The sequence below is a fragment of the Pristis pectinata genome, chromosome 28 (assembly GCF_009764475.1).
Source record: "Pristis pectinata isolate sPriPec2 chromosome 28, sPriPec2.1.pri, whole genome shotgun sequence".
NCBI classification, from domain to species: domain Eukaryota; kingdom Metazoa; phylum Chordata; class Chondrichthyes; order Rhinopristiformes; family Pristidae; genus Pristis; species Pristis pectinata.
This window is the reverse complement of record NC_067432.1, coordinates 4,988,232-5,006,779: the sequence shown is the minus strand read 5'-3', so window position 1 is coordinate 5,006,779 and position 18,548 is coordinate 4,988,232. Positions and strand designations below refer to the sequence as shown.

Here is an 18,548-nt window from a genome sequence, read left to right as displayed (position 1 = left end):
TCCTACTGTAAGCTCAGCCAAGTGGCTGTTTTCCGTTGAGGTTTGGCAGCAATTCATCAGGAGGGTGTCACAGCCAAGCGAAGCATTGATCTGACATCCAGCCATAAGTCCACACACACCTTCCAGCAGCAGTCACTACACTGGACTGTAATCTGGACTAGGTACCTTGGCAAAATTTTTATTCCAGCAAATTATCCCTGGGGTAGCGATGCTCCAACTGCTCAGCAAATAAAAATACAGCAGCTGGGAGCCAGAGTAGACCATTTAGCATCTCTCCCAGTCTACTCTGCCATTCAATAAGATCATGGCTGATCTAATCTTAGCTCCAACTGCTCTCCATAATACTTGACCCTCCCTATGGACCAAAGGTCTCTCCCTATTCAATGATTCAGCCTCCATAGCTCTCTGGGTAGAGAATTCCAAAGATTCATGACACTCAGAGGGGAACTTCCTTCTCCTTTCCATCCCACGGGTGGCCTCTTTTCGTGAGACTACGCCCCCTAGTTCTGGAATATCCTCACTGCATCCACATCAACCTTCCTCAGAACCTTAATATGCTCCACTGGAATCACCTCTCACAATATCTTCAAAGTACAAGCCTAATCCTTCTTCACATGACAATCTCTTCATCCCAGAATAAACCTACTGAACATAGAAGAATGAGAGGGGACCTCACAGAAACACTGAATGTTGAAAGGACTGGACAGAGCAGATGTGGCTAAGTTGTTTCCCTTGGTGGGTGAGTCCAGGACTAGAGGGCACAGTCTTAGAATTAGAGGGTACCCATTTAGAACAGAGATGAGGAGAAATTTCTTTAACCAGAGGGTTGTGGATTGATGGAATTCATTGCCACATACAACTGTGGAGGCCTGATCATTGGGGGTGTTTGAGGAGGAGAATGATAGGTAGCTAATTAGTCAGGGTATCAAGGGATATGGGGAAAAAGGCCAGGAACTGGGGCTAGATGCAAGAATAGTATAGCTCATGGTGAAGTGACAGAGCAGACTCAACAGGCCGAATGGCCTACTTCTGCTCCTTTGTCTTGTGATCTTGTGAACATTTGCTGGACTGCCTCAGAGGCAAGGATATCCCCCCTCAAATAAAGAGACCCAAACTACATGTAGTGCTCCAGGTGTGCACTCAAAAGTCCTGCACAGTTCCAACAAGAGTTTGTTAATTTTGTATTCTGTGGCTCTTGTAATAAAGGCCAACATTTCATTTGCTTTCCTAATTACTTGCTGTAACAGCATGCTAACTTTTTGTTTCTTTATGAGAACACCCAGATTTCTCAACACAAAAGCAGAGGCCTTCTCCTCAAAGTTCCGTAGTATGCCACTTTTTCCAAATGGACTAGCTATATACATTTATGAAGAAAAATTTCATCCCCCACTAGAAAGAAAATATTTTACTTCTAATTACTAGTGAATGCAGAATAACAAAATATTTGACTGCCAATTTAGCCAAAAATACCAAAGCAAAATACTTGAAAGGTCAATGATCTGAAACCTTAACTCTATTTCCATCTCCACAGATATTGCCTGGCCTGCTGAGTTTACAGCACTTTCTTGTTTTTGTTTAAACTAATTTAGTCAGTCAAGGAATGGAATTCCTCTGATCAATTTCAACATGGGTGCAACTGCCACGATGAAACTGCAGGCCCCAGAAGGAGAGGTTTACTTCTCCACTCTGCTGTTACAGCTTTAGTACATGTCTCACGTTTGGTTCCTCTCATAGCCAGCTGGGAGATTATCAAAAAACTCATTACCACTCAAACTCCATCCCCTCATTTTAATTAATATAAAAAACAGTGCTCAGATTTTTGGCAGGAAGAACTCCTTCCCCAAATGACTTGTCCTCCTCTTTGTGGCAACCTGCCCAAGTAGTCAACCACAGCCTGCCTTTTCCATTGGCACACTTCTCCTGGAAGGCACGGCATGCAGTATCACTTCTCGGCCACCAAAGAAAAATTGGCGAAAGTCAGTGGTCGGCAAAAGAACCCAGAATGATGGCAGTACGCTCTGATGCATTAGGTTAATATACAACCATAAAAGTTTCATACGGACGACACCCTTTCAAGCATAAAGCAGGAAATTCACCACATACAAAATAACACAATACCAGGAGGATCCAAGTGACTCCATGCAACATCAGCACAAGCTGACACTAAGTGGTCAACAGCCTGTCAGCCCATCATATACTCAATACCAAGTGAAATCTCATGAAGGATTTATTAACAAAGCATTTAAAAAGGAGATTCAAAAATAGACTGTGTACTGTAGTTACTATATTGCCAACCGTACCAATCTTAATTTGGGTTTCTCAACACCTACTCCATTAATACAATTTTCACACCACATTGGCGAATGAAAGACAAACTGCCAGCTTACCTGAGAAATCTCCAGGTGTGATATTTGGGGAATTGGTGGCTTCTGTTTCAGTGTAGGACACTGTGCATTCTAATGGAATAAAAATTAGAGTTTTAAAGATGTGCCCATTAAAAGTATCTACAGTATTGTAAAGGACAGATCTCCACAGTACTGCCCCTCTTCAAACACACAATATTGTAGAGCATCTGCACCAGAATGGAAAACAGGCTAAATCCCCTTACTCAAACATGTTACATTTTCAGTGGGAACCAAGGTGTAGAAGCCCGCACATACAGCACATGATATTTACAAAGTTTCAGACATTAATGGTAGTCAGACCGAATGGGGATTGAGCAAAACTACAGAAAAATCCACAAAACTTCAATGATCCAAGCCATCAAAGTGGCACCAAAAGGCCCAAATCTCTAAGGAGTTATAGTCCTCCCCGCTGCCATGTGACTCATGCAGGGATCAGAATATATTGGGAAATATCCCCGTATTCTGAGTAGTACTCTCCTTCAAGTGTTTTTTTTAAAATGTTCATTGAAAGTTTTTGCACAATTGATTTGCTTTAAACACCATTTAAATTGGGAAATGTTTTCATTATGGAAATAGTAGAAGAGTTTAATCCAGGCCAAACTGAAGCTTGGCTGCTGATTGATCACTTGCAACCCCAGCACCACACACTCGCAACCACAGCCAGCCTCACTGAAGCTTCAATGTTTGGCAAACCACCATGCAAAATAGCAGCAGAATTCACAAGCTCTCCTGATAGCTACAGGCTTCCTCTCAGTCAGGGTAAAGGGCCAGCTGAACTGGGCAATGCATAGTTGCTTTATATAATTCCAATTAAGATCCTTCCAAGCCAAATTACTGCTATAACAACAAAACCCTTGTTTTAAAAACAACTGAAAACAAAGTCTTTGTAAATCCAGCAGCCTTCCCAAAACCACCGGTTCTGAGATGGCAGGTGCCCACTGGCAAAGACAAATCCTTAACTTCATACAATATATTTAAAGTATTTAGTCAGAAAACATTTTGTGTTCATTTAGAGATTTGCATGATATTACTGCTGTGTTAACTGTTACATCCACTTCCTTGCAAACTAATATCAACTCTTCAAAAGTTATAATTTTATAAACAAAAACTTACCCAATGGCTTTTCCTCGTCATTTGGAGAGAATCTGGAGTAAGGAGGAGGTGGAGAATCTGAAAATGAGGACATAGCAATTAACAGAAAGAAAAAGTGAAGAGAAAAAAAAATCCTGCCTGCGTGTTGGTGAAGGTTTAAATGTGGAGAGAGAGCATGCAGTAATTGCCCAGATTCAGTCGTCAGATGAACGCGGAGCCAGGCTGGCGCCAGGCATATGCAAACTGCATATTATTGCCACTCCTTCACCTAAATAGCTTTGGAACTTCTTAGGGGGGAAAAAAAAAGAGAAAAAAAAACACGAGTTGAAATCGATCTCATTTCAAAGGGATGATTCCAGATCTGATCTCCTCCCACAAGGACATAGTGAGAGGAAATCTTTCAGTCACGTTCGCTGGAACTTTGGTGCAGTCTGCACGATTAGGAGTTTTAAATAAACCGTTTTTGGAACAGTCGGGAATTCCTGAAAAGGGAGTTTCAGGAGCACCACGTGAAAGGGCGCGGCCAGGTGAAATACACTCGCCAGTTCTCCCAGACTTGCAAGGAATCAACAATTCTCTCTGCAAGTGGATCTCGGGCGAAACAAAGCAAAACCTGCCAACCAAATGATCGACTCTTCCCAAAGCTGTGTGTACGTGAGGCGAGAGCAAAGACCTAAAACTGGCAGATTCTTCTAACAACACAATCCAGGCTGCCAGATAGTTTGCATCGGTGACATTAAAAAGTTGTCGGGTCACGCACCAGCAACTCTTAGCTATTTGTAAAAATGCAACAGAATTTGAGACAAGGTTGTTTTTTTTTAAAGAGACACTGCTTCCTTTATACTGGGCCAAAATTTAACATACTCATGATTTTTTAAAATAAATTCTCACTATCAACTTCCCCAGTAACATCATAAGGCCCAACTGGCATTCCGGGATTTAGTTGCTGTTTAACATTAGAGAAGCACTTCGATTTTTTTTTGAAACCTGTGAATAGATTATGCCCCCCTCCCAACCCCACACGTCTCCTGTCAACTATGGAGTCTCCAGGCTGGAGTTCAGTGATGGTACAATTTTGAATGGGCAATGCTCAGATTAGTTGGTATGCATACCTTAGTTCCTCAAAGCCCTTAATGTCCTCGAGAATTGCAATTATGGAAACTTGCACTGTGAAAATTACATTTATTTTGTAATATTATTAAGAGGGATGAGAACCAGGACTCCTTCTGTAAAACCGTGACCTAAACAATGAAATGGCCAGTAATTAAATTCTAAACTAAGCAAATATATTCATTTTTTTTTACTCAGATCAAATTTCATCCAGGTTATTGGATATTGTGGTGCCCACAAAAATAAAAATATCTTTCCACATATGCAACAAATAAAAGGTACAGCAAAAAAGTTTGAAACCTAAACCGAACTCTAATCCAGTGTTGTGAAAACCTCTACAAACCCAACGCCTGGTCCTCACGAGGCGTTGACATAGATTAAATTAGGTAGCCCACCAGATCCCGTCTGCTGGGAAATTTTTTTAAAACATTTATTTATTAAGACATGCTGTTGACAGTTTCATGGTTTCAGTCTTAATGTTGGTTGCTGGGGGGAAAAAAAAAATCACTAAAAAGTGCATTAAATAGCCTGGGATCGCATCCCCCGTTTCATTCCAATCACCAAGAGTGATCAGATCTTCATAGGTTGCCCAGTGTCAAAATATCTGTCTTTCTCCCCCCTCCTCCCAAAACCCCTCTAATCTAGACCAAGGACATCAAGTTTCACCTGTTCCCCAGCCCTGTCATTACCCGTCTGGGATATATCTGTTGAAACCTTATGAATGAGTGAGACAGACAACCAATTTACAAATGGCTTGAAATGTACATCTCTAATGTAATGAATGAAACCCTCAGCTCTCATGAATGAAATATAGCCGGGTCTATAAACGAGATAAATTTCCATTTATTTCTGTTATTTAAATTATTAAAACCAAATCTATTTATAAATGCACATTCCGAAAATCTGCACATTGTGAATAAACTGCAGATTTCCTAACTTTTTGTTTTGCATTGTGAATTTAGACTCCACAAAGTGAACTATAGAAAAGATGAACCTTGAGACTTACTATTGTGTATTTTATACAGATTAAAGCATTTTTCGGAGGATGTTTAATATATTGACCCATAATTTACGTTAAATTGCAGGCTCGGAGTCAAAGAAAAATGTGATATTTGTGGCGGGCTAACTGAGATTAAGTGCCATGTGCTAAAAATAGACGGGTGCCCAGGTACAGAGATGATCACGTGGCCTCCCAAAACCTGGTTCTCGGGGTTCAGGTGAGAGCCTTTCATATGTAACCCCAGATAGGTTTTATAGATGTTTAACCTGAAGTGCGTGCACAGCCAAAACAAAACCCTGAAACCCCGAGGCTAGCGAGGCACCCAGCAACACACCGCCCTCTCCCATCTGAAAAAGGGGGAGCTTAACACGAATGCAAATGCACAAAGCTGATGGTTCTCTCGGGGATTTTAAACGTGTGTGAACTAGAGAGGGGGATGGGGTGAAGAACAAGAGAAAAGAAGTTCACCTGGGCCGTAGAGCCGGCTGAAGTGATAGGGGTTGCAGCAAACAGTAGTGTGGTCCGCGCTCCTGGAAAAACCCTCGCAAGGATAAAGCCTCTTGAGTTCGAAGAGCTGCTTGAGGTCAGGCCACCTGAAAAGTCTGCACAGCAAGAGCTGAGGGGCCAAGGTCTGCTTGCCAACCCTAACTTCGTTCCTAGCCATTAGGACACAAGCGGTGTGCAGTCCCCCTCTGCTCTCCACCGCCTGAGACAGCAGTTCCAAGGGCTTCTCCTTCAGCCTCTTCAGCAGCGAGTGCGTTACTGACTTGAGCTCGTTTAACGATCCGGCCGGGTCGCTCCAATCCTCCGTCTCTTGCCCATTGCTCCCCGTTACCCGGCTTCTCCAAAGTCGCCGTACAAGGCCCGAGCGTTTGGATCTGAACATGCGACGATTATAATCGCGATAGCCGGGGAGTGCAATTTGTAACCCCGCAGCTTCAGAATGCAACCTTGTCCTTTTTTCCTCCCTTCTCGCTATCGCCTTTCCTTGGAGGAGGGGGTGGGAGGGGGAAAGAGGGAAGGGGATTTTTATAAAGGGAGATCAGACGGCATCAAGCCGGGGAGAGAGCCGTGCACCAGCACAGCCAGGGAGCTCCGGGACCAGATCACACCTACACAGTTTACCAATCTGCAACATTCGGCTATAAAAGGGTACTGTGCAAAGGGTACTGGAGTAAAAACACTACAACAGTAACCAATGCAAAATAAAAACTGCAACAATAACCAATGCAAAAAAAATGCAACAAACTATCACATCCACAAACGCAATGTACGAAGAAAGGGCAGAAATATATCAAAAAAAGATTTTCCTCTGTGGGATTTGCAATTTCTTATTCAATATACTGGCCCAGTTCCCCTCCCTCAAAAACAAAACACCTCTTGCTTTTTCTTCGTTAAAGCTGCAGTCTTCAAATGGAGTGAAATGCTTTTTGCCTCCTCTGTAATAGATCCAAATAAATTGCAAGCGAGATCTTGAGTAATTTCGATTCTTTCCAGCAATGCACACTGCAGACCACCAGTGCAATGTGCCAGTTACAGACGTATACAATAATCCCAAGTTTTAAAAAAAATCAAACACAGACAGGAGTGAGTTGTGGAGTAGAATCTTTGGGTCCGTTCCGTGCACCCTGTACGGACAGTTAGACTGCACTGTGTGGATTTTCTCTCTCACTCTCTCTCTTTACAACACATTGGGCCTCCTAGGTTACATCTCAGCCATTGGCTGTCTGCAATCATGTGGTAGTCTAGACATTTTGGCGCGGCTCAGATCTGTCCTGATTGTTGCGCAAACAAGGTTTCCAGTTTCTTAACTCTTCGCGCACCAGAGGTTTTATTGCAAGCATTTCTGTGGAGTCGACCACATTTTTTTGCTTGCATAAATGATTATGCAAAGCAAGTGAGCTGCAAAGTGCTTATTAAACAGGATTCCGGCCTGTCCTTCCCCTCCAGTTAGACCGGAGGATCGGGTTTTCACCGACACGCTGACTGCCCTAAAGCGCCGAGGTTCCAACCCCGGACGCTCCGCTTCGGTCCGCCTTGGTCCAGTCCATTAAAACATTGGGTTTATGGCTTGCACATCCCAAAGCTCGCAATACCTTATTTTTGAAGCGTAGTCACTATTGTAGTATGGAATTTGGGAATGCGATAATGCATTAATAATCTATATTGTGAGACAGAAACAGACATACTGGAGATACTCAGCAGGTCAGGCAGTATCTATGGAGAGGGAAACAATTAACGTTTCACAAGATCACAAGACAAAGGAGCAGAAGTAGGCCATTCGGCCCATCGAGTCTGCTACCTCACCATGAGCTAAACTATTCCCATCTAGCCCCAATTCCTGGACTTTTCCCCATATCCCTTGATACCTTGACTAATTAGATACCTATCAATCTCTTACTTAAACACCCCCAATGATCGGGCCTCCACAGCTGTATATGGCAACGAATTCCACAAATCCACAACCCTCTGGCTAAAGAAATGTCTTCTCATTTCTGTTCTAAATGGGTACCCTCTAATTCTAAGACTGTGCCCTCTAGTCCTGGCCTCACCCGCCAAGGAAAACAGCTCAGCCACATCCACTCTGTCCAGTCCTTTCAACATTCGAAATGTTTCTATGAGGTCCCCTCTCATTCTTCTGTACTCCAGTGAGTATAGTCCAAGAGCCGACAAACGCCCATCGTATGTAAGCCCTTTCAGGTCCATGACCTAGTGGAAAAATCTGTTTGGTAATGCTGATTGTAAGGTAAATTTTGGACTGGAGATACCTCCCCTTTGAAATAGGGCCAACAGATCTTTTAATGCCCCACTGAGGGAAATTACAGAACAGAAGAAGGTAGGGGCAAGAGTAGGGCATTCAGTTCATTGACAGAATAATGTTTCAGTCAGAAGGCAGCACACCTGACAGTGGGGCACTCCCTATGTACTGCACTAGACTCTTGTACTCAAATCTCAGGAGCAGTGTTGAAGTGCTGGTAGACCTCAGCTCTAAATCAATGGCTCATCAGGCTGAGAGAGAACCGAGGTGCCAAGGTGGAGTACTCTGAGGTGTGACAAGGAATTACGAAATCTTCAGGAATACAATAAAGCAAATTTGGGAACCCTACCCAACACTTTCTTCTTAGCTAAGAAGTGGTGGGGCAAATTGGAATTGGTTTATTATTGTCACATGTACTGAGGTACATGAAAAGTTTGTCTTGCATACCGTTCATACAGATCAATTTATTACACAGTGCAACGAGGTAGTACAGGGTAAAACAATAACAGAATGCAGAATAAAGTGTAAGAGCTACAGAGAAAGTGCAGTGCAGGCAGACATTAAGATGCAAGACCATAACGAGGTAGATTGTGAGGTCAAGAGTCCATTTTATCGTACCAGGGAACCGTTCAAAAGTCTTGTAACAACTGGATAGAAGCTGTCCTTGAGCCTGGTGGTACGTGCTTTCAGACTTTTGTACCTTCTGCTCGATGGGACGGGAGAGAAGAGAGAATGTCTGGTGTGGGTGGGGTCTTTGATTATGCTGGCTGCTTTACCGAGGCAGCGAGAAGTATAGACAAAGTCCATGGAGGGGAGGCTGGTTTCCATAATGTGCTGAGAAGCAAACTTGAGAAGTTCCTCATCTTTATCTCAGTTTTACTGCAGTTATCAAGACAACCATTTTGGATGCCTTAAACAAAATTGATGAAATTATTTTCTGACATCCCCTCCCTTTTTAATAAATGGTTAGTTTGTTCATTCTAAATAGATATGAATCTGACACAATATTATAAGGGAAATATACCATATTTCCATGCATTCAAGTCACCAATTTAAAATCCTTTCCAGTAAAGAAGTTAATTACACTTTTGCAGAAAAGTGGTGGATGGATAATCATCATCAACAAAGGCAGCCACTCAGATTTATTTAGCAAAATAACCCCAGGCACTTCCCAGGAGCCTTATCAGAGAAAAAAAATTAACAGTGAGCCAAAGAGGGAGACATCATGACAGGTGACCAAAAGCTTGGTTGGAGCAGAAGGTTTGCGGGTTATGAGCAGTGTCTTAAAGGAGGAAATTGGCACATAATTAAAGTTGCAACAATGTAATAAAACCAAGTTGCTGAATGGCAAAATATTTAAGTAACAAAATGGTAATAGATAGTGGATACATTTTGCCACACCTACTGGGAAGTGGTCTTGCCAGTCGCTACTTAATTGTCCCTTGAAACCTCCCATGTTAAAATGTAACGGATGTAGTGGAATAGAGGGGCTATGGGAGTGTAAACCTACGTTTCTGAAGGCAGCAGGATAGGTTGATAAAGTGGTAGAATAAGAAGGATAAAACATATTTAATTTTGTTGACCAAGTTGTAGAATATACTGGTTTGAGATCATGCTGGAACAGCTTAAAACATTATTAGGCTACATCTAGTGTACTGCACTGTATACAGTTCTGGTCATCACACTACAGAAAGGATGTGATAGCACTAGAGAGGATGCAGAAGGGCTTTACAAGGATGTTGCCAGAGCTGGAGAATTATAGTTATGAGGAGAGATTGGCTAGACTGAGTTGTTTTTTCTTGGAATCATAAAGGGCGGTTTACTTGTGGCGTCTAAAATTATCAGTGGCTCAGACAGGATGAGCAGGAGGAACCTATTTCTCTTGGAAAAGAGGTCAGTAACTAGGGATGTAGGTTTAAGATAATTAGCAGAAGAAAAGAGGGAAAAAGTCCTTCACCACAGAAGTTTTGTGGTAGAGAACTGACTGCCTAAAAGGAAGGTGGAGGGAGAACCTTCATCACATTTAACATAGAGTCACAGCCTGCAAGATGATGGAAAGTTGGGAATTGTGATCAACCTGGAAAGTTATTTTGGGCTGAGATGGACATGATGGGTCTGATGAAGAACAAGAAGGGTCTGTTCCTGTGCTGTGCTGCTCTATGTTCTATGATGGGTGTCACAATGTCAAGTGAAGAGAAGGATCACAGAGAACCCAAGTGCAGCGCACCAGTACGAGACTGGAGTCAGAATGCTTCCTTGGAATCAAACACAGGCAGCAACCAGGAGGAATCTTGCCTCAGGGCTCTGAGGCAGCGTCCCAACACGGAAACAGGATATCCTAGGAAAAACAGCGAAACCAGGACTGTTCTAGAGTTGCCAGCTCTAAGCAGCCAGGAGGCAAAGTATACCCAAAGATTGACCAATACTCTGGCAACCAGTGCTAGCGAAACCAGTGTTCTTACGCTAGTCTCCTGATGGGGCTCAGGTGTGAGTCGTTGTGTGATTAGTAGTGCATGCAATCCATGTGCTGCACAACGAGGCACCATCAATGGAGCCGAATCGAGGACCAGCACTCGGAACCATGACATTGGGTTGAACGTCCTCCTTCTGTGCCACAGATTTTTTTTTACGAATCTTTAATTCAGTGACATCACGGATTGATGGTTGTGGAGAGTTTTGGCACCATACCAATCCCAGTTTTTCACATTACTCCCACCATCATTTTATGTCTTACTCACTAATGCACTATTTCCCAACATGTTACCTTCTGAGAGGAATCTATCTAATTTGCCTCCAAATGAATCAATATTAACTATTTCCACCACCTGGTAGGGAATCTGTTCCGAAGAATGACTACTTGGTAAGTGACATAATCGTTCTGCAGATTAATTTTAAATTTCTTATTCTCCTCCCTGCATCCAGCCTGTCATGTCCTATAAGAATTTTGTAGGTTTCAATGAGCTCATTTCTCATTTTTCTATACTCGAAAGAATATAGGTCTAGACTACTCGATCGCTTCCCATACGGGAAACTTTCCATTCTTTTAACTAGTCTAGTAAATCTTCGATGCACTCCCTATGTCATTTATCCTTTTTAAGTACGGAGTCCAAACCTGTACCAATGCTCCAAGTGCAGTCTCACCAAGGCCCTATATAATTGCATCTTTATACCTGTATACTGATGATTCCTGGCAGGACCACTCCAAGGCCAGGTCATAATCTTTGCAGAACCACTCTCACTTGTCACTTATGGTACCATTCTCACTTGTCCAAATGCAGCCAGCAACTCTCAAGCAATGGTTCTCTCACCTGAATCCATCCAGTTACTTGGGAAGAACCATCTCTTTTATTTTGCTCACCTGCTTTCTATCAAAATATCATCCAGGGACATGAAGTTGACTTGCACAAGAAATGTAAAAAATGAGCAGAATTGGGGGATTTGGCTTTTTGAGCTGCTCTGACATTCATCAAGATCATGAGCGATCTTCTATCTGAACACCGTTTTCTGCACGATCCCCATATCAGTTGATTCCCTTAACATACAGAAATCTATCAATCCTTGTTTTACACTAATTCAGTGACTGAGCCTCCACAGCCCTCCAGCAAGAGAATTCCAAAGATTCTCCACCGTCTGTGTGAAGAAATTTCTGCTCATCAGTTCTAAACAACTTACCCTTTATTTGAGAGTATGACCCCTGGTTCTAGACGTCTCAGCCAGGGGAAACATGCTCCCTACATCCAGCCTGTCAAGCCTGATAAGAATTCTGTAAGTTTTAATTAATTCATTCCTTATTCTTCTCTACTCTAAAGAATATAAGTCTAGACTACAAAATCACTCCTCATACAGCAAACTCACCATCCCTGGAATCAGTCAAGTGAATCTTTGCTGGACTCCCTCTAAGTTAAATATATCCTTTTTTAGGTGTGGAGTCCATATTCGTACAGTACCCCAAGTGTGGTCTCACCAAGGCTCCATATAAATTGTACCTTTATTCCTGCATGATCGCTATGGCACAACTGACAACAGGGCAGTGAAGGTTGGTTGATCCTGAGATTGTTCTCCCTGCGCTGATCTGGAGACTGCATTGAAGTTCCCAGAGCTACATAATGAACCAGAGATTCAAGATCGGATGGGTAGTGTTTCCCAGGAATATCCTGATCACCAATGTATTATCAGATTGCTTCATCAATTTCTTATGGTTCATTTAGTAGCCCACTGAAGCCAGAATCAGTAGGCTAATGGTTCAAATCCCAGTCTGGAAGATCCTACATTATACCTGTGATTAGACTTCCAAATGATTTAATTGGTTGAAAGCACTTTAGGATGTCTAGAAGCCTTAGAACTCTAGATGTAATTCTGGATGTACTCATGTAACTTCTTCTTTCTAGATAAACCAGAACTTGCTCAAGCTGCACATGTTCAAGAGCAAAGTCTTCCTCTTTGGTTTGCCTTTGGTCACACTGTCTGTTTTGAAACATAATCATTGACATTACTTATTTCAGACTTGACCTCTCCAAAGTGTATCTGAGCTCCACCCAGTGCAAATTTCAAACATTTACAATTCCACCCTGTGTCAGCATAAAAGTACTCACTTGTTCGCAGAAACTAAGGTAGATATTTTTCTGCTTAGGAGATGTGGGGATCACTGACAAGACCAGCATTCATTGCCCATCTTGAATTGCACTTGAGAAACTGATTGTGACACTCCTTCTTGAACCACTGCAGATCACTTGATTAAAATACTCTTAGTATTCTTGGGTAAGGAGTTCCAAGATTTAGACCCAGTAACAAGGACAGAAAAGGGAATGTATTTCCAATTCATTGTGTGTGGCTTGAAGGAGGACTTTGAGATAGTGGAATTCTATGTGCTTGCTTCCCTTGTTTTTCTAGGTGAGGGAGGTATGATTAAGAAATGTCTTGAGTGATGGCAGATAGCAGCTGTATCCCTGTTATGCTGGTGGTGGGGAGATATGAAGTTTAAGGTAGCAACATACAAGATGCTAGAGGAACTCAGCATTTCAGGCAGCATCAATGGAGAGAAATGGATAGTCCACGTTTCGGGTCAAGACCCTTCACCTGGACTCCGAAATGTTGACTCTCCGTTTCCCTCTATAGATGTTGCTCGATCCGCTGAGTTCCTCCGGCATCTTGTGTGTTTCTCCAGATTCCAGCATCTGCAGTTTCTTGTGTCTCCGTGATGGTTAAGGTGGTGGGTGTGATAGTAATCAGCCATGGTGTTGTGTGCTTCAGTCTTGAACAGTGAATGCACTGATCCAGATCGACGGACAGCATTGCTTCACACTTCTGACTTGTGTCTAGTAGGTGGTGGAAGTGCTCTGGATAGTCAGTAGCTGCAGAGTCCCCACCACATACCTGTGCTTGCAGTTACAGCATTTATGTGGGTAGTTTAGTTAAGTTTCTGCTTGATGATGAACTCCCCAGGATGTTGGTGATGGGATGGAAGAGGTGAGGGGTGGGGTGTGATAGCAATGTAGTTAAGTGTCAAGAGGAAATGGATAGGCACACGCTTGTTGAGGTGGTCATTACCTAGCACTTAGAAGGTGTGAATTTTATTTGCCATTTATCAGATGGTGTCCCAGTTTTGCCGTATGCAGGCACAAGTTGCTCAATTTTTTCTGGAAGTGGAAGTGAAAGATGCAGAGAAATCCCCTATATCCCTTGTCTCAGGCAAGCATGTCCCACTGCACCAGAACATTTTAATCAGTTTCTCACAACAGTCACCATCTGGATTTCTGGATTAAAACTGTCACTTCATAACTAGCTGATGCTGAACTAGTGACAACTGTTCTCTTGCTAAGAGCTAAGATGAGTTGCGTCTGCCTGAATTCATTTTGCTACAAATGGAAGAGACTTTAATCCTGTGAATTGTGTTGGATTTGAACTTGGGTACAAAGATGAAAGGCCACCTAAACCACTGCAACACCCAGTTCCCATTTGTCTGGTAAATAATTAAAAATCTGTAGTTGACACAAACTTTGGTTTTATGTGGAAACTAAATGGATGGTAGGCTGCTACAGGAGATGGGATGACTGGGCATTTTTCTAACAATGGACCCTCCTTTCAATTTAATGTCATGTGGATCTGATATCAAGGAGTTGATTACTGACTAGAAATATCTGCATAATGAATGTTTATGGATGACTAACACCAAAATAAAAAAAGTATGAGGAAATTTATAAATTAGTTTTGTAACATTAGCCATTGAGTTGATGAAAGTTCCAATGAACCTTAGCCTCCTAGAGTCAACCTACAGTTTTTATCCTAATATTACAGTAAAACGTGACTCAGACATCTACGTTAGTGTAATATCCTCATTATATAATAAACATAAATATAATTAAGATGCTCTAAGCAACATATTTATGGGCTTTTCTTCCATTCATTACCCTTCTTCTTTAAACTCTTCCCTTGGTTCCTGAGATATATTCTGTGCAATCATACCAGTATCAGTGATTGAGCCTTGAGCTTCTTAGTTCTTTTCATTGGAGCTTGCTCCTTCAATCCTTTTATCCTGCTTCTTCTCTCCCTGCTTTCAGTTCTGAGTGTCTTTGACAAGGCCAAGTTTACTGCCCTTAGCTAATTGCTCTTGAGAAGGTGGAGCTGAGCGATCATCTTTAACTGCTGTTATCTGTGTTTGTTAAGTAGAAAATTTGATATATTGACCCAGCAATGATGAAGTGATGGAGATATATACAGTACATATATATGTACTGCCTGGTTTAGAGAGTATGCATTATGAGGAGAGACTAAGGGAGCTAGGGCTTTACTCTTTGGCGAGAAGGAGGATGAGAGGAGACATGATAGAGGTGTACAAAATATTAAGAGGAATAGATAGAGTGGACAGCCAGCGCCTCTTTCCCAGGGCACCAATGCTCAGTACAAGAAGACATGGCTTTAAAGTAGTGGGTGGGAAGTTCAAGGGAGATATCAGACGAAGGTTTTTTATCCAGAGAGTGGTTGGGGCGTGGAATGCGCTGCCTGGGGCGGTGGTGGAGGCAGGTACATTGGTCAAATTCAAGAGATTACTAGATAAGCATATGGAGGAATTTAAAATAGAGGGATATGTGGGAGGAAGGGGTTAGATAGTCTTAGGCAAGGTTTAAAGATTGGCCCTATATTATATATAGAGTGGGACACTGGGACACTGCGCAGCTTGGACGGGAAACTTGGGGTGATAGTTCTAAGAACTCACTATGTAAGTTTTTGTGCCCACCTTTTTTCCTCACTCCCAGAACAAGGATAGGATTCCATCTCCACCACCAGCCCTCACATTCAACAACTCATTCTCTGTCATTTCCAACACCTCCCACATGATACCACATCTTCTCCCACCACCCCCCCCCTTCCCCTTTCAGCAGTCTGAAAGGTCCACTCCTCAGGAGGCAGTAGTTAAACTTGTCCCTCTCCATCTCTTCCCATGTAATTGCAGAAGATAAAACACTTACTCTTTCACATCCTCTCTCCCCCATGTCCAGTGCCCCAGACACTCTTTCCAAGTGAACCAGCAAATAACTTGTACTTCTTCCAATTAGTGTACTGTATTCACCCCCAACAATGGGATGGCCACTTTGTGGAACACCACTGTTCAGTCCACCTGACCCTGAGCTTCTATTTCCAACTTACTTTTTCATCACACTCCCACTTTTCAATGAAGTTCAGTCTTGAGAAAAGCACTACATTTTCCAACTGGGCACATCACAGCCTTCTAGGCTATTATGTTCAGCGATTTCAGAGAAACTTAGTGACATGAGAGTGAGAGCTTAGTGACCTGGTGTCATGACAACAACCTTTCCCTCAATGTCAGCAAAACAAAATAGCAGGTCATTGACTTTCAGGAAGGGGGCAGTGCACATGCTCCTGTCTACATCAACGGTGCTGAGGTCGAGAGGGTTGAGAGCTTCAAGTTCCTAGGTGTGAACATAACCAATAGCCTGTTCTGGTCCAACCATGTAGATGCCATGGCCAAGAAAGCTCACCAGCGCCTCTACGTCCTCAGGAGGCTAAAAGAATTTGGCAGGTCCCCGTCAATCCTCACAAATTTTTATCGATGCACCATAGAAAGCATTCTATCCAGATGCATCACGGCTCAGTATGGCAACTGCTCTACCTGTGACCGCAAGAAACTACAGAGAATTGTGGAGACAGGTCAGCACATCACGGAAACCAGCCTCCCCTCCATGGACTGTCTATACCTCTCGCTGCCTTGGTAAAGCAGCCAACATAATCAAAGACCCCACCCACCCTCCCTTGGGGCAGAAGATACAAAAGCCTGAAAACATGTATCAAGGACGGCTTCTATCCCACTGTTATAAGACTATTGAAGGGTTCCCTAGTACGACAAGATGGGCTCTTGACCTCACAATCTACCTTGTTATGACCTTGCACCTTATTGTCTAGCTGCACTGCACTGTAGCTGTGGCTGTACTTGTTACACTTTACTCTGCATTCCGTTATTGTTTTGCCTTGTACTACCTTGATGCACTGTGTAATGAATTGATCTGAATGAACAGTATGCAAGACTTCACTGTACATATTCACTGTGACAATAATAAACCAATTCCAAAACAGGACTTTTATTTCAGATTTATGGCATTGGCAAAGGTCTTCTTCTAACAATTTCAGATAATTATTCTACTGCATCTATCATTGCCTCCTCTGAAGTCATTTTATGTCCCCTTACTTTTCCCATTATCAGGCCCCTTCTCTTTCATTATTAACCCTTAAACTCTCCTGTCATGCTTTCTGTCACAGATCTTCTCTCTTCCTCCATGCACTTGCTCTTCATCTTAAGAGCTGATTGTCTCTAACTTATTGAAGTTCTGATGAAAGGCCATTGATTTGAAATGTTAACTCTGTTCTTTCCTCTCCACGTCCTGTTCTGCTGAGAATACTGGTATTTTCCACATTTTGTTTCAGATTTCCAGCATCTTCAGTGTTTTGCTTTTGTTTAAAACCCAACTTGTGACCTCCCCTTCAATAATATTTTCAGTTATCTCTCTTTACTTATTTACATCTAATTCACACTCACTTTTCCTCTGTGAAGCATGTGATATTTGTAACACTTGCTATCTCTCTCTCTAATGCTTGCTTATTTCCTCTATAATTCAACAAGCCTTTATCCTATGAAACTTTAAATACTTTTCTTTTGTTGTTTGCTCACCCATGCTCTATATCCATCACATTCAGAACTGGCCGCATCATTTCCGGTTACACGTTCGAAATATTGATTGCAGCCCAGTAATTACCTGATGTTATCCTCGTCATTCACACTGAACAAAAGCAACTGCATTTATATATTGCTTTACCACATCAAAACTCTTTGTGTGAGGAACTGCAGATTCCCTTCCAAGTAGCACACCGTCCTTACTTGGAAAATATGTTGCTCATACTTCATCATGGCCGGGTCTAACTCCTGGAATTTGCTGTACCTTCAGCAGAAGGATTGCAGCCGTTCAATAGGGCAGCTCACCACCACCTTTTTAAAGGCAATTAAGGATGGGTAATAAATGCTGGGTTTGCCAGTGATGCCAGATCCCAAAAATGAATGGAAAAAATAAATTACTTTTGGGATTATGGTTATTAAATGGGTGGCAGCCAGCAATTATGGTTATTAAGTCAGCAATGGCCCACCAAAGGCCATGATCAATTCTTAACCTTGGTGTGTTTCTTTGAGAGATGTATCCTTGCTGTGCATGTGGGGGATTTCTCTACTGGTACTGCATTCCTGTGATTGCAGTGTTTTCCTGAATAGTGATTCTTGTTGCTATATTTTGGGAAGAATATGTAGGTCCTTGAGAGGATGCAGAAGAGATTTACCAGAATTGTTTCAGGGATGAGGTCAGGTCGAAGAAGCTGAGACTGTTGTCCTTGGAGTAAAGGAGGTTGAAGTTCCATTTGACAGAAGTGCATAAGATCATAAGTTAAATGGGTTAGCCATAGAAAAGCTGCTCCCACTGGCTGACAGCATGAGGATAAGTTGACGCAGATTTAAGTTTTTGGGCAAGAGGTCAGGTGGATGCAGTGAAGAACTTTTTTATGCCGTGAGTGTAATGACCTGCAACTGATGGTCCAGGAGTGTGGTGGAAATGGAGATGATCAATGATTTTGAAAGGAATTTGCATTTGCACTAGAGGGAGATGAGTGTGTGGGGGTACAAGGATAG

At 42.5% G+C, this 18,548-nt stretch overlaps 1 protein-coding gene across 1 annotated transcript in view; it reads right to left on the bottom strand.

Moving 5' to 3' along the window:
- smad6b (SMAD family member 6b) overlaps positions 1–7,252 on the bottom strand; it is a 60,101-nt gene extending 52,849 nt beyond the window's left edge. Inside the window, exons 1-3 of the mRNA XM_052040525.1 lie at positions 6,076–7,252; positions 3,519–3,575; positions 2,388–2,456 (exon numbers count right to left, since the gene is read on the bottom strand). Of these exons, the coding sequence (XP_051896485.1) occupies positions 2,388–2,456; positions 3,519–3,575; positions 6,076–6,493 (544 nt within the window). The 5' untranslated portion in view covers positions 6,494–7,252. The remainder of the gene's footprint in view (positions 1–2,387; positions 2,457–3,518; positions 3,576–6,075) is intronic.
- Between the last annotated feature and the right edge of the window lie 11,296 nt (positions 7,253–18,548).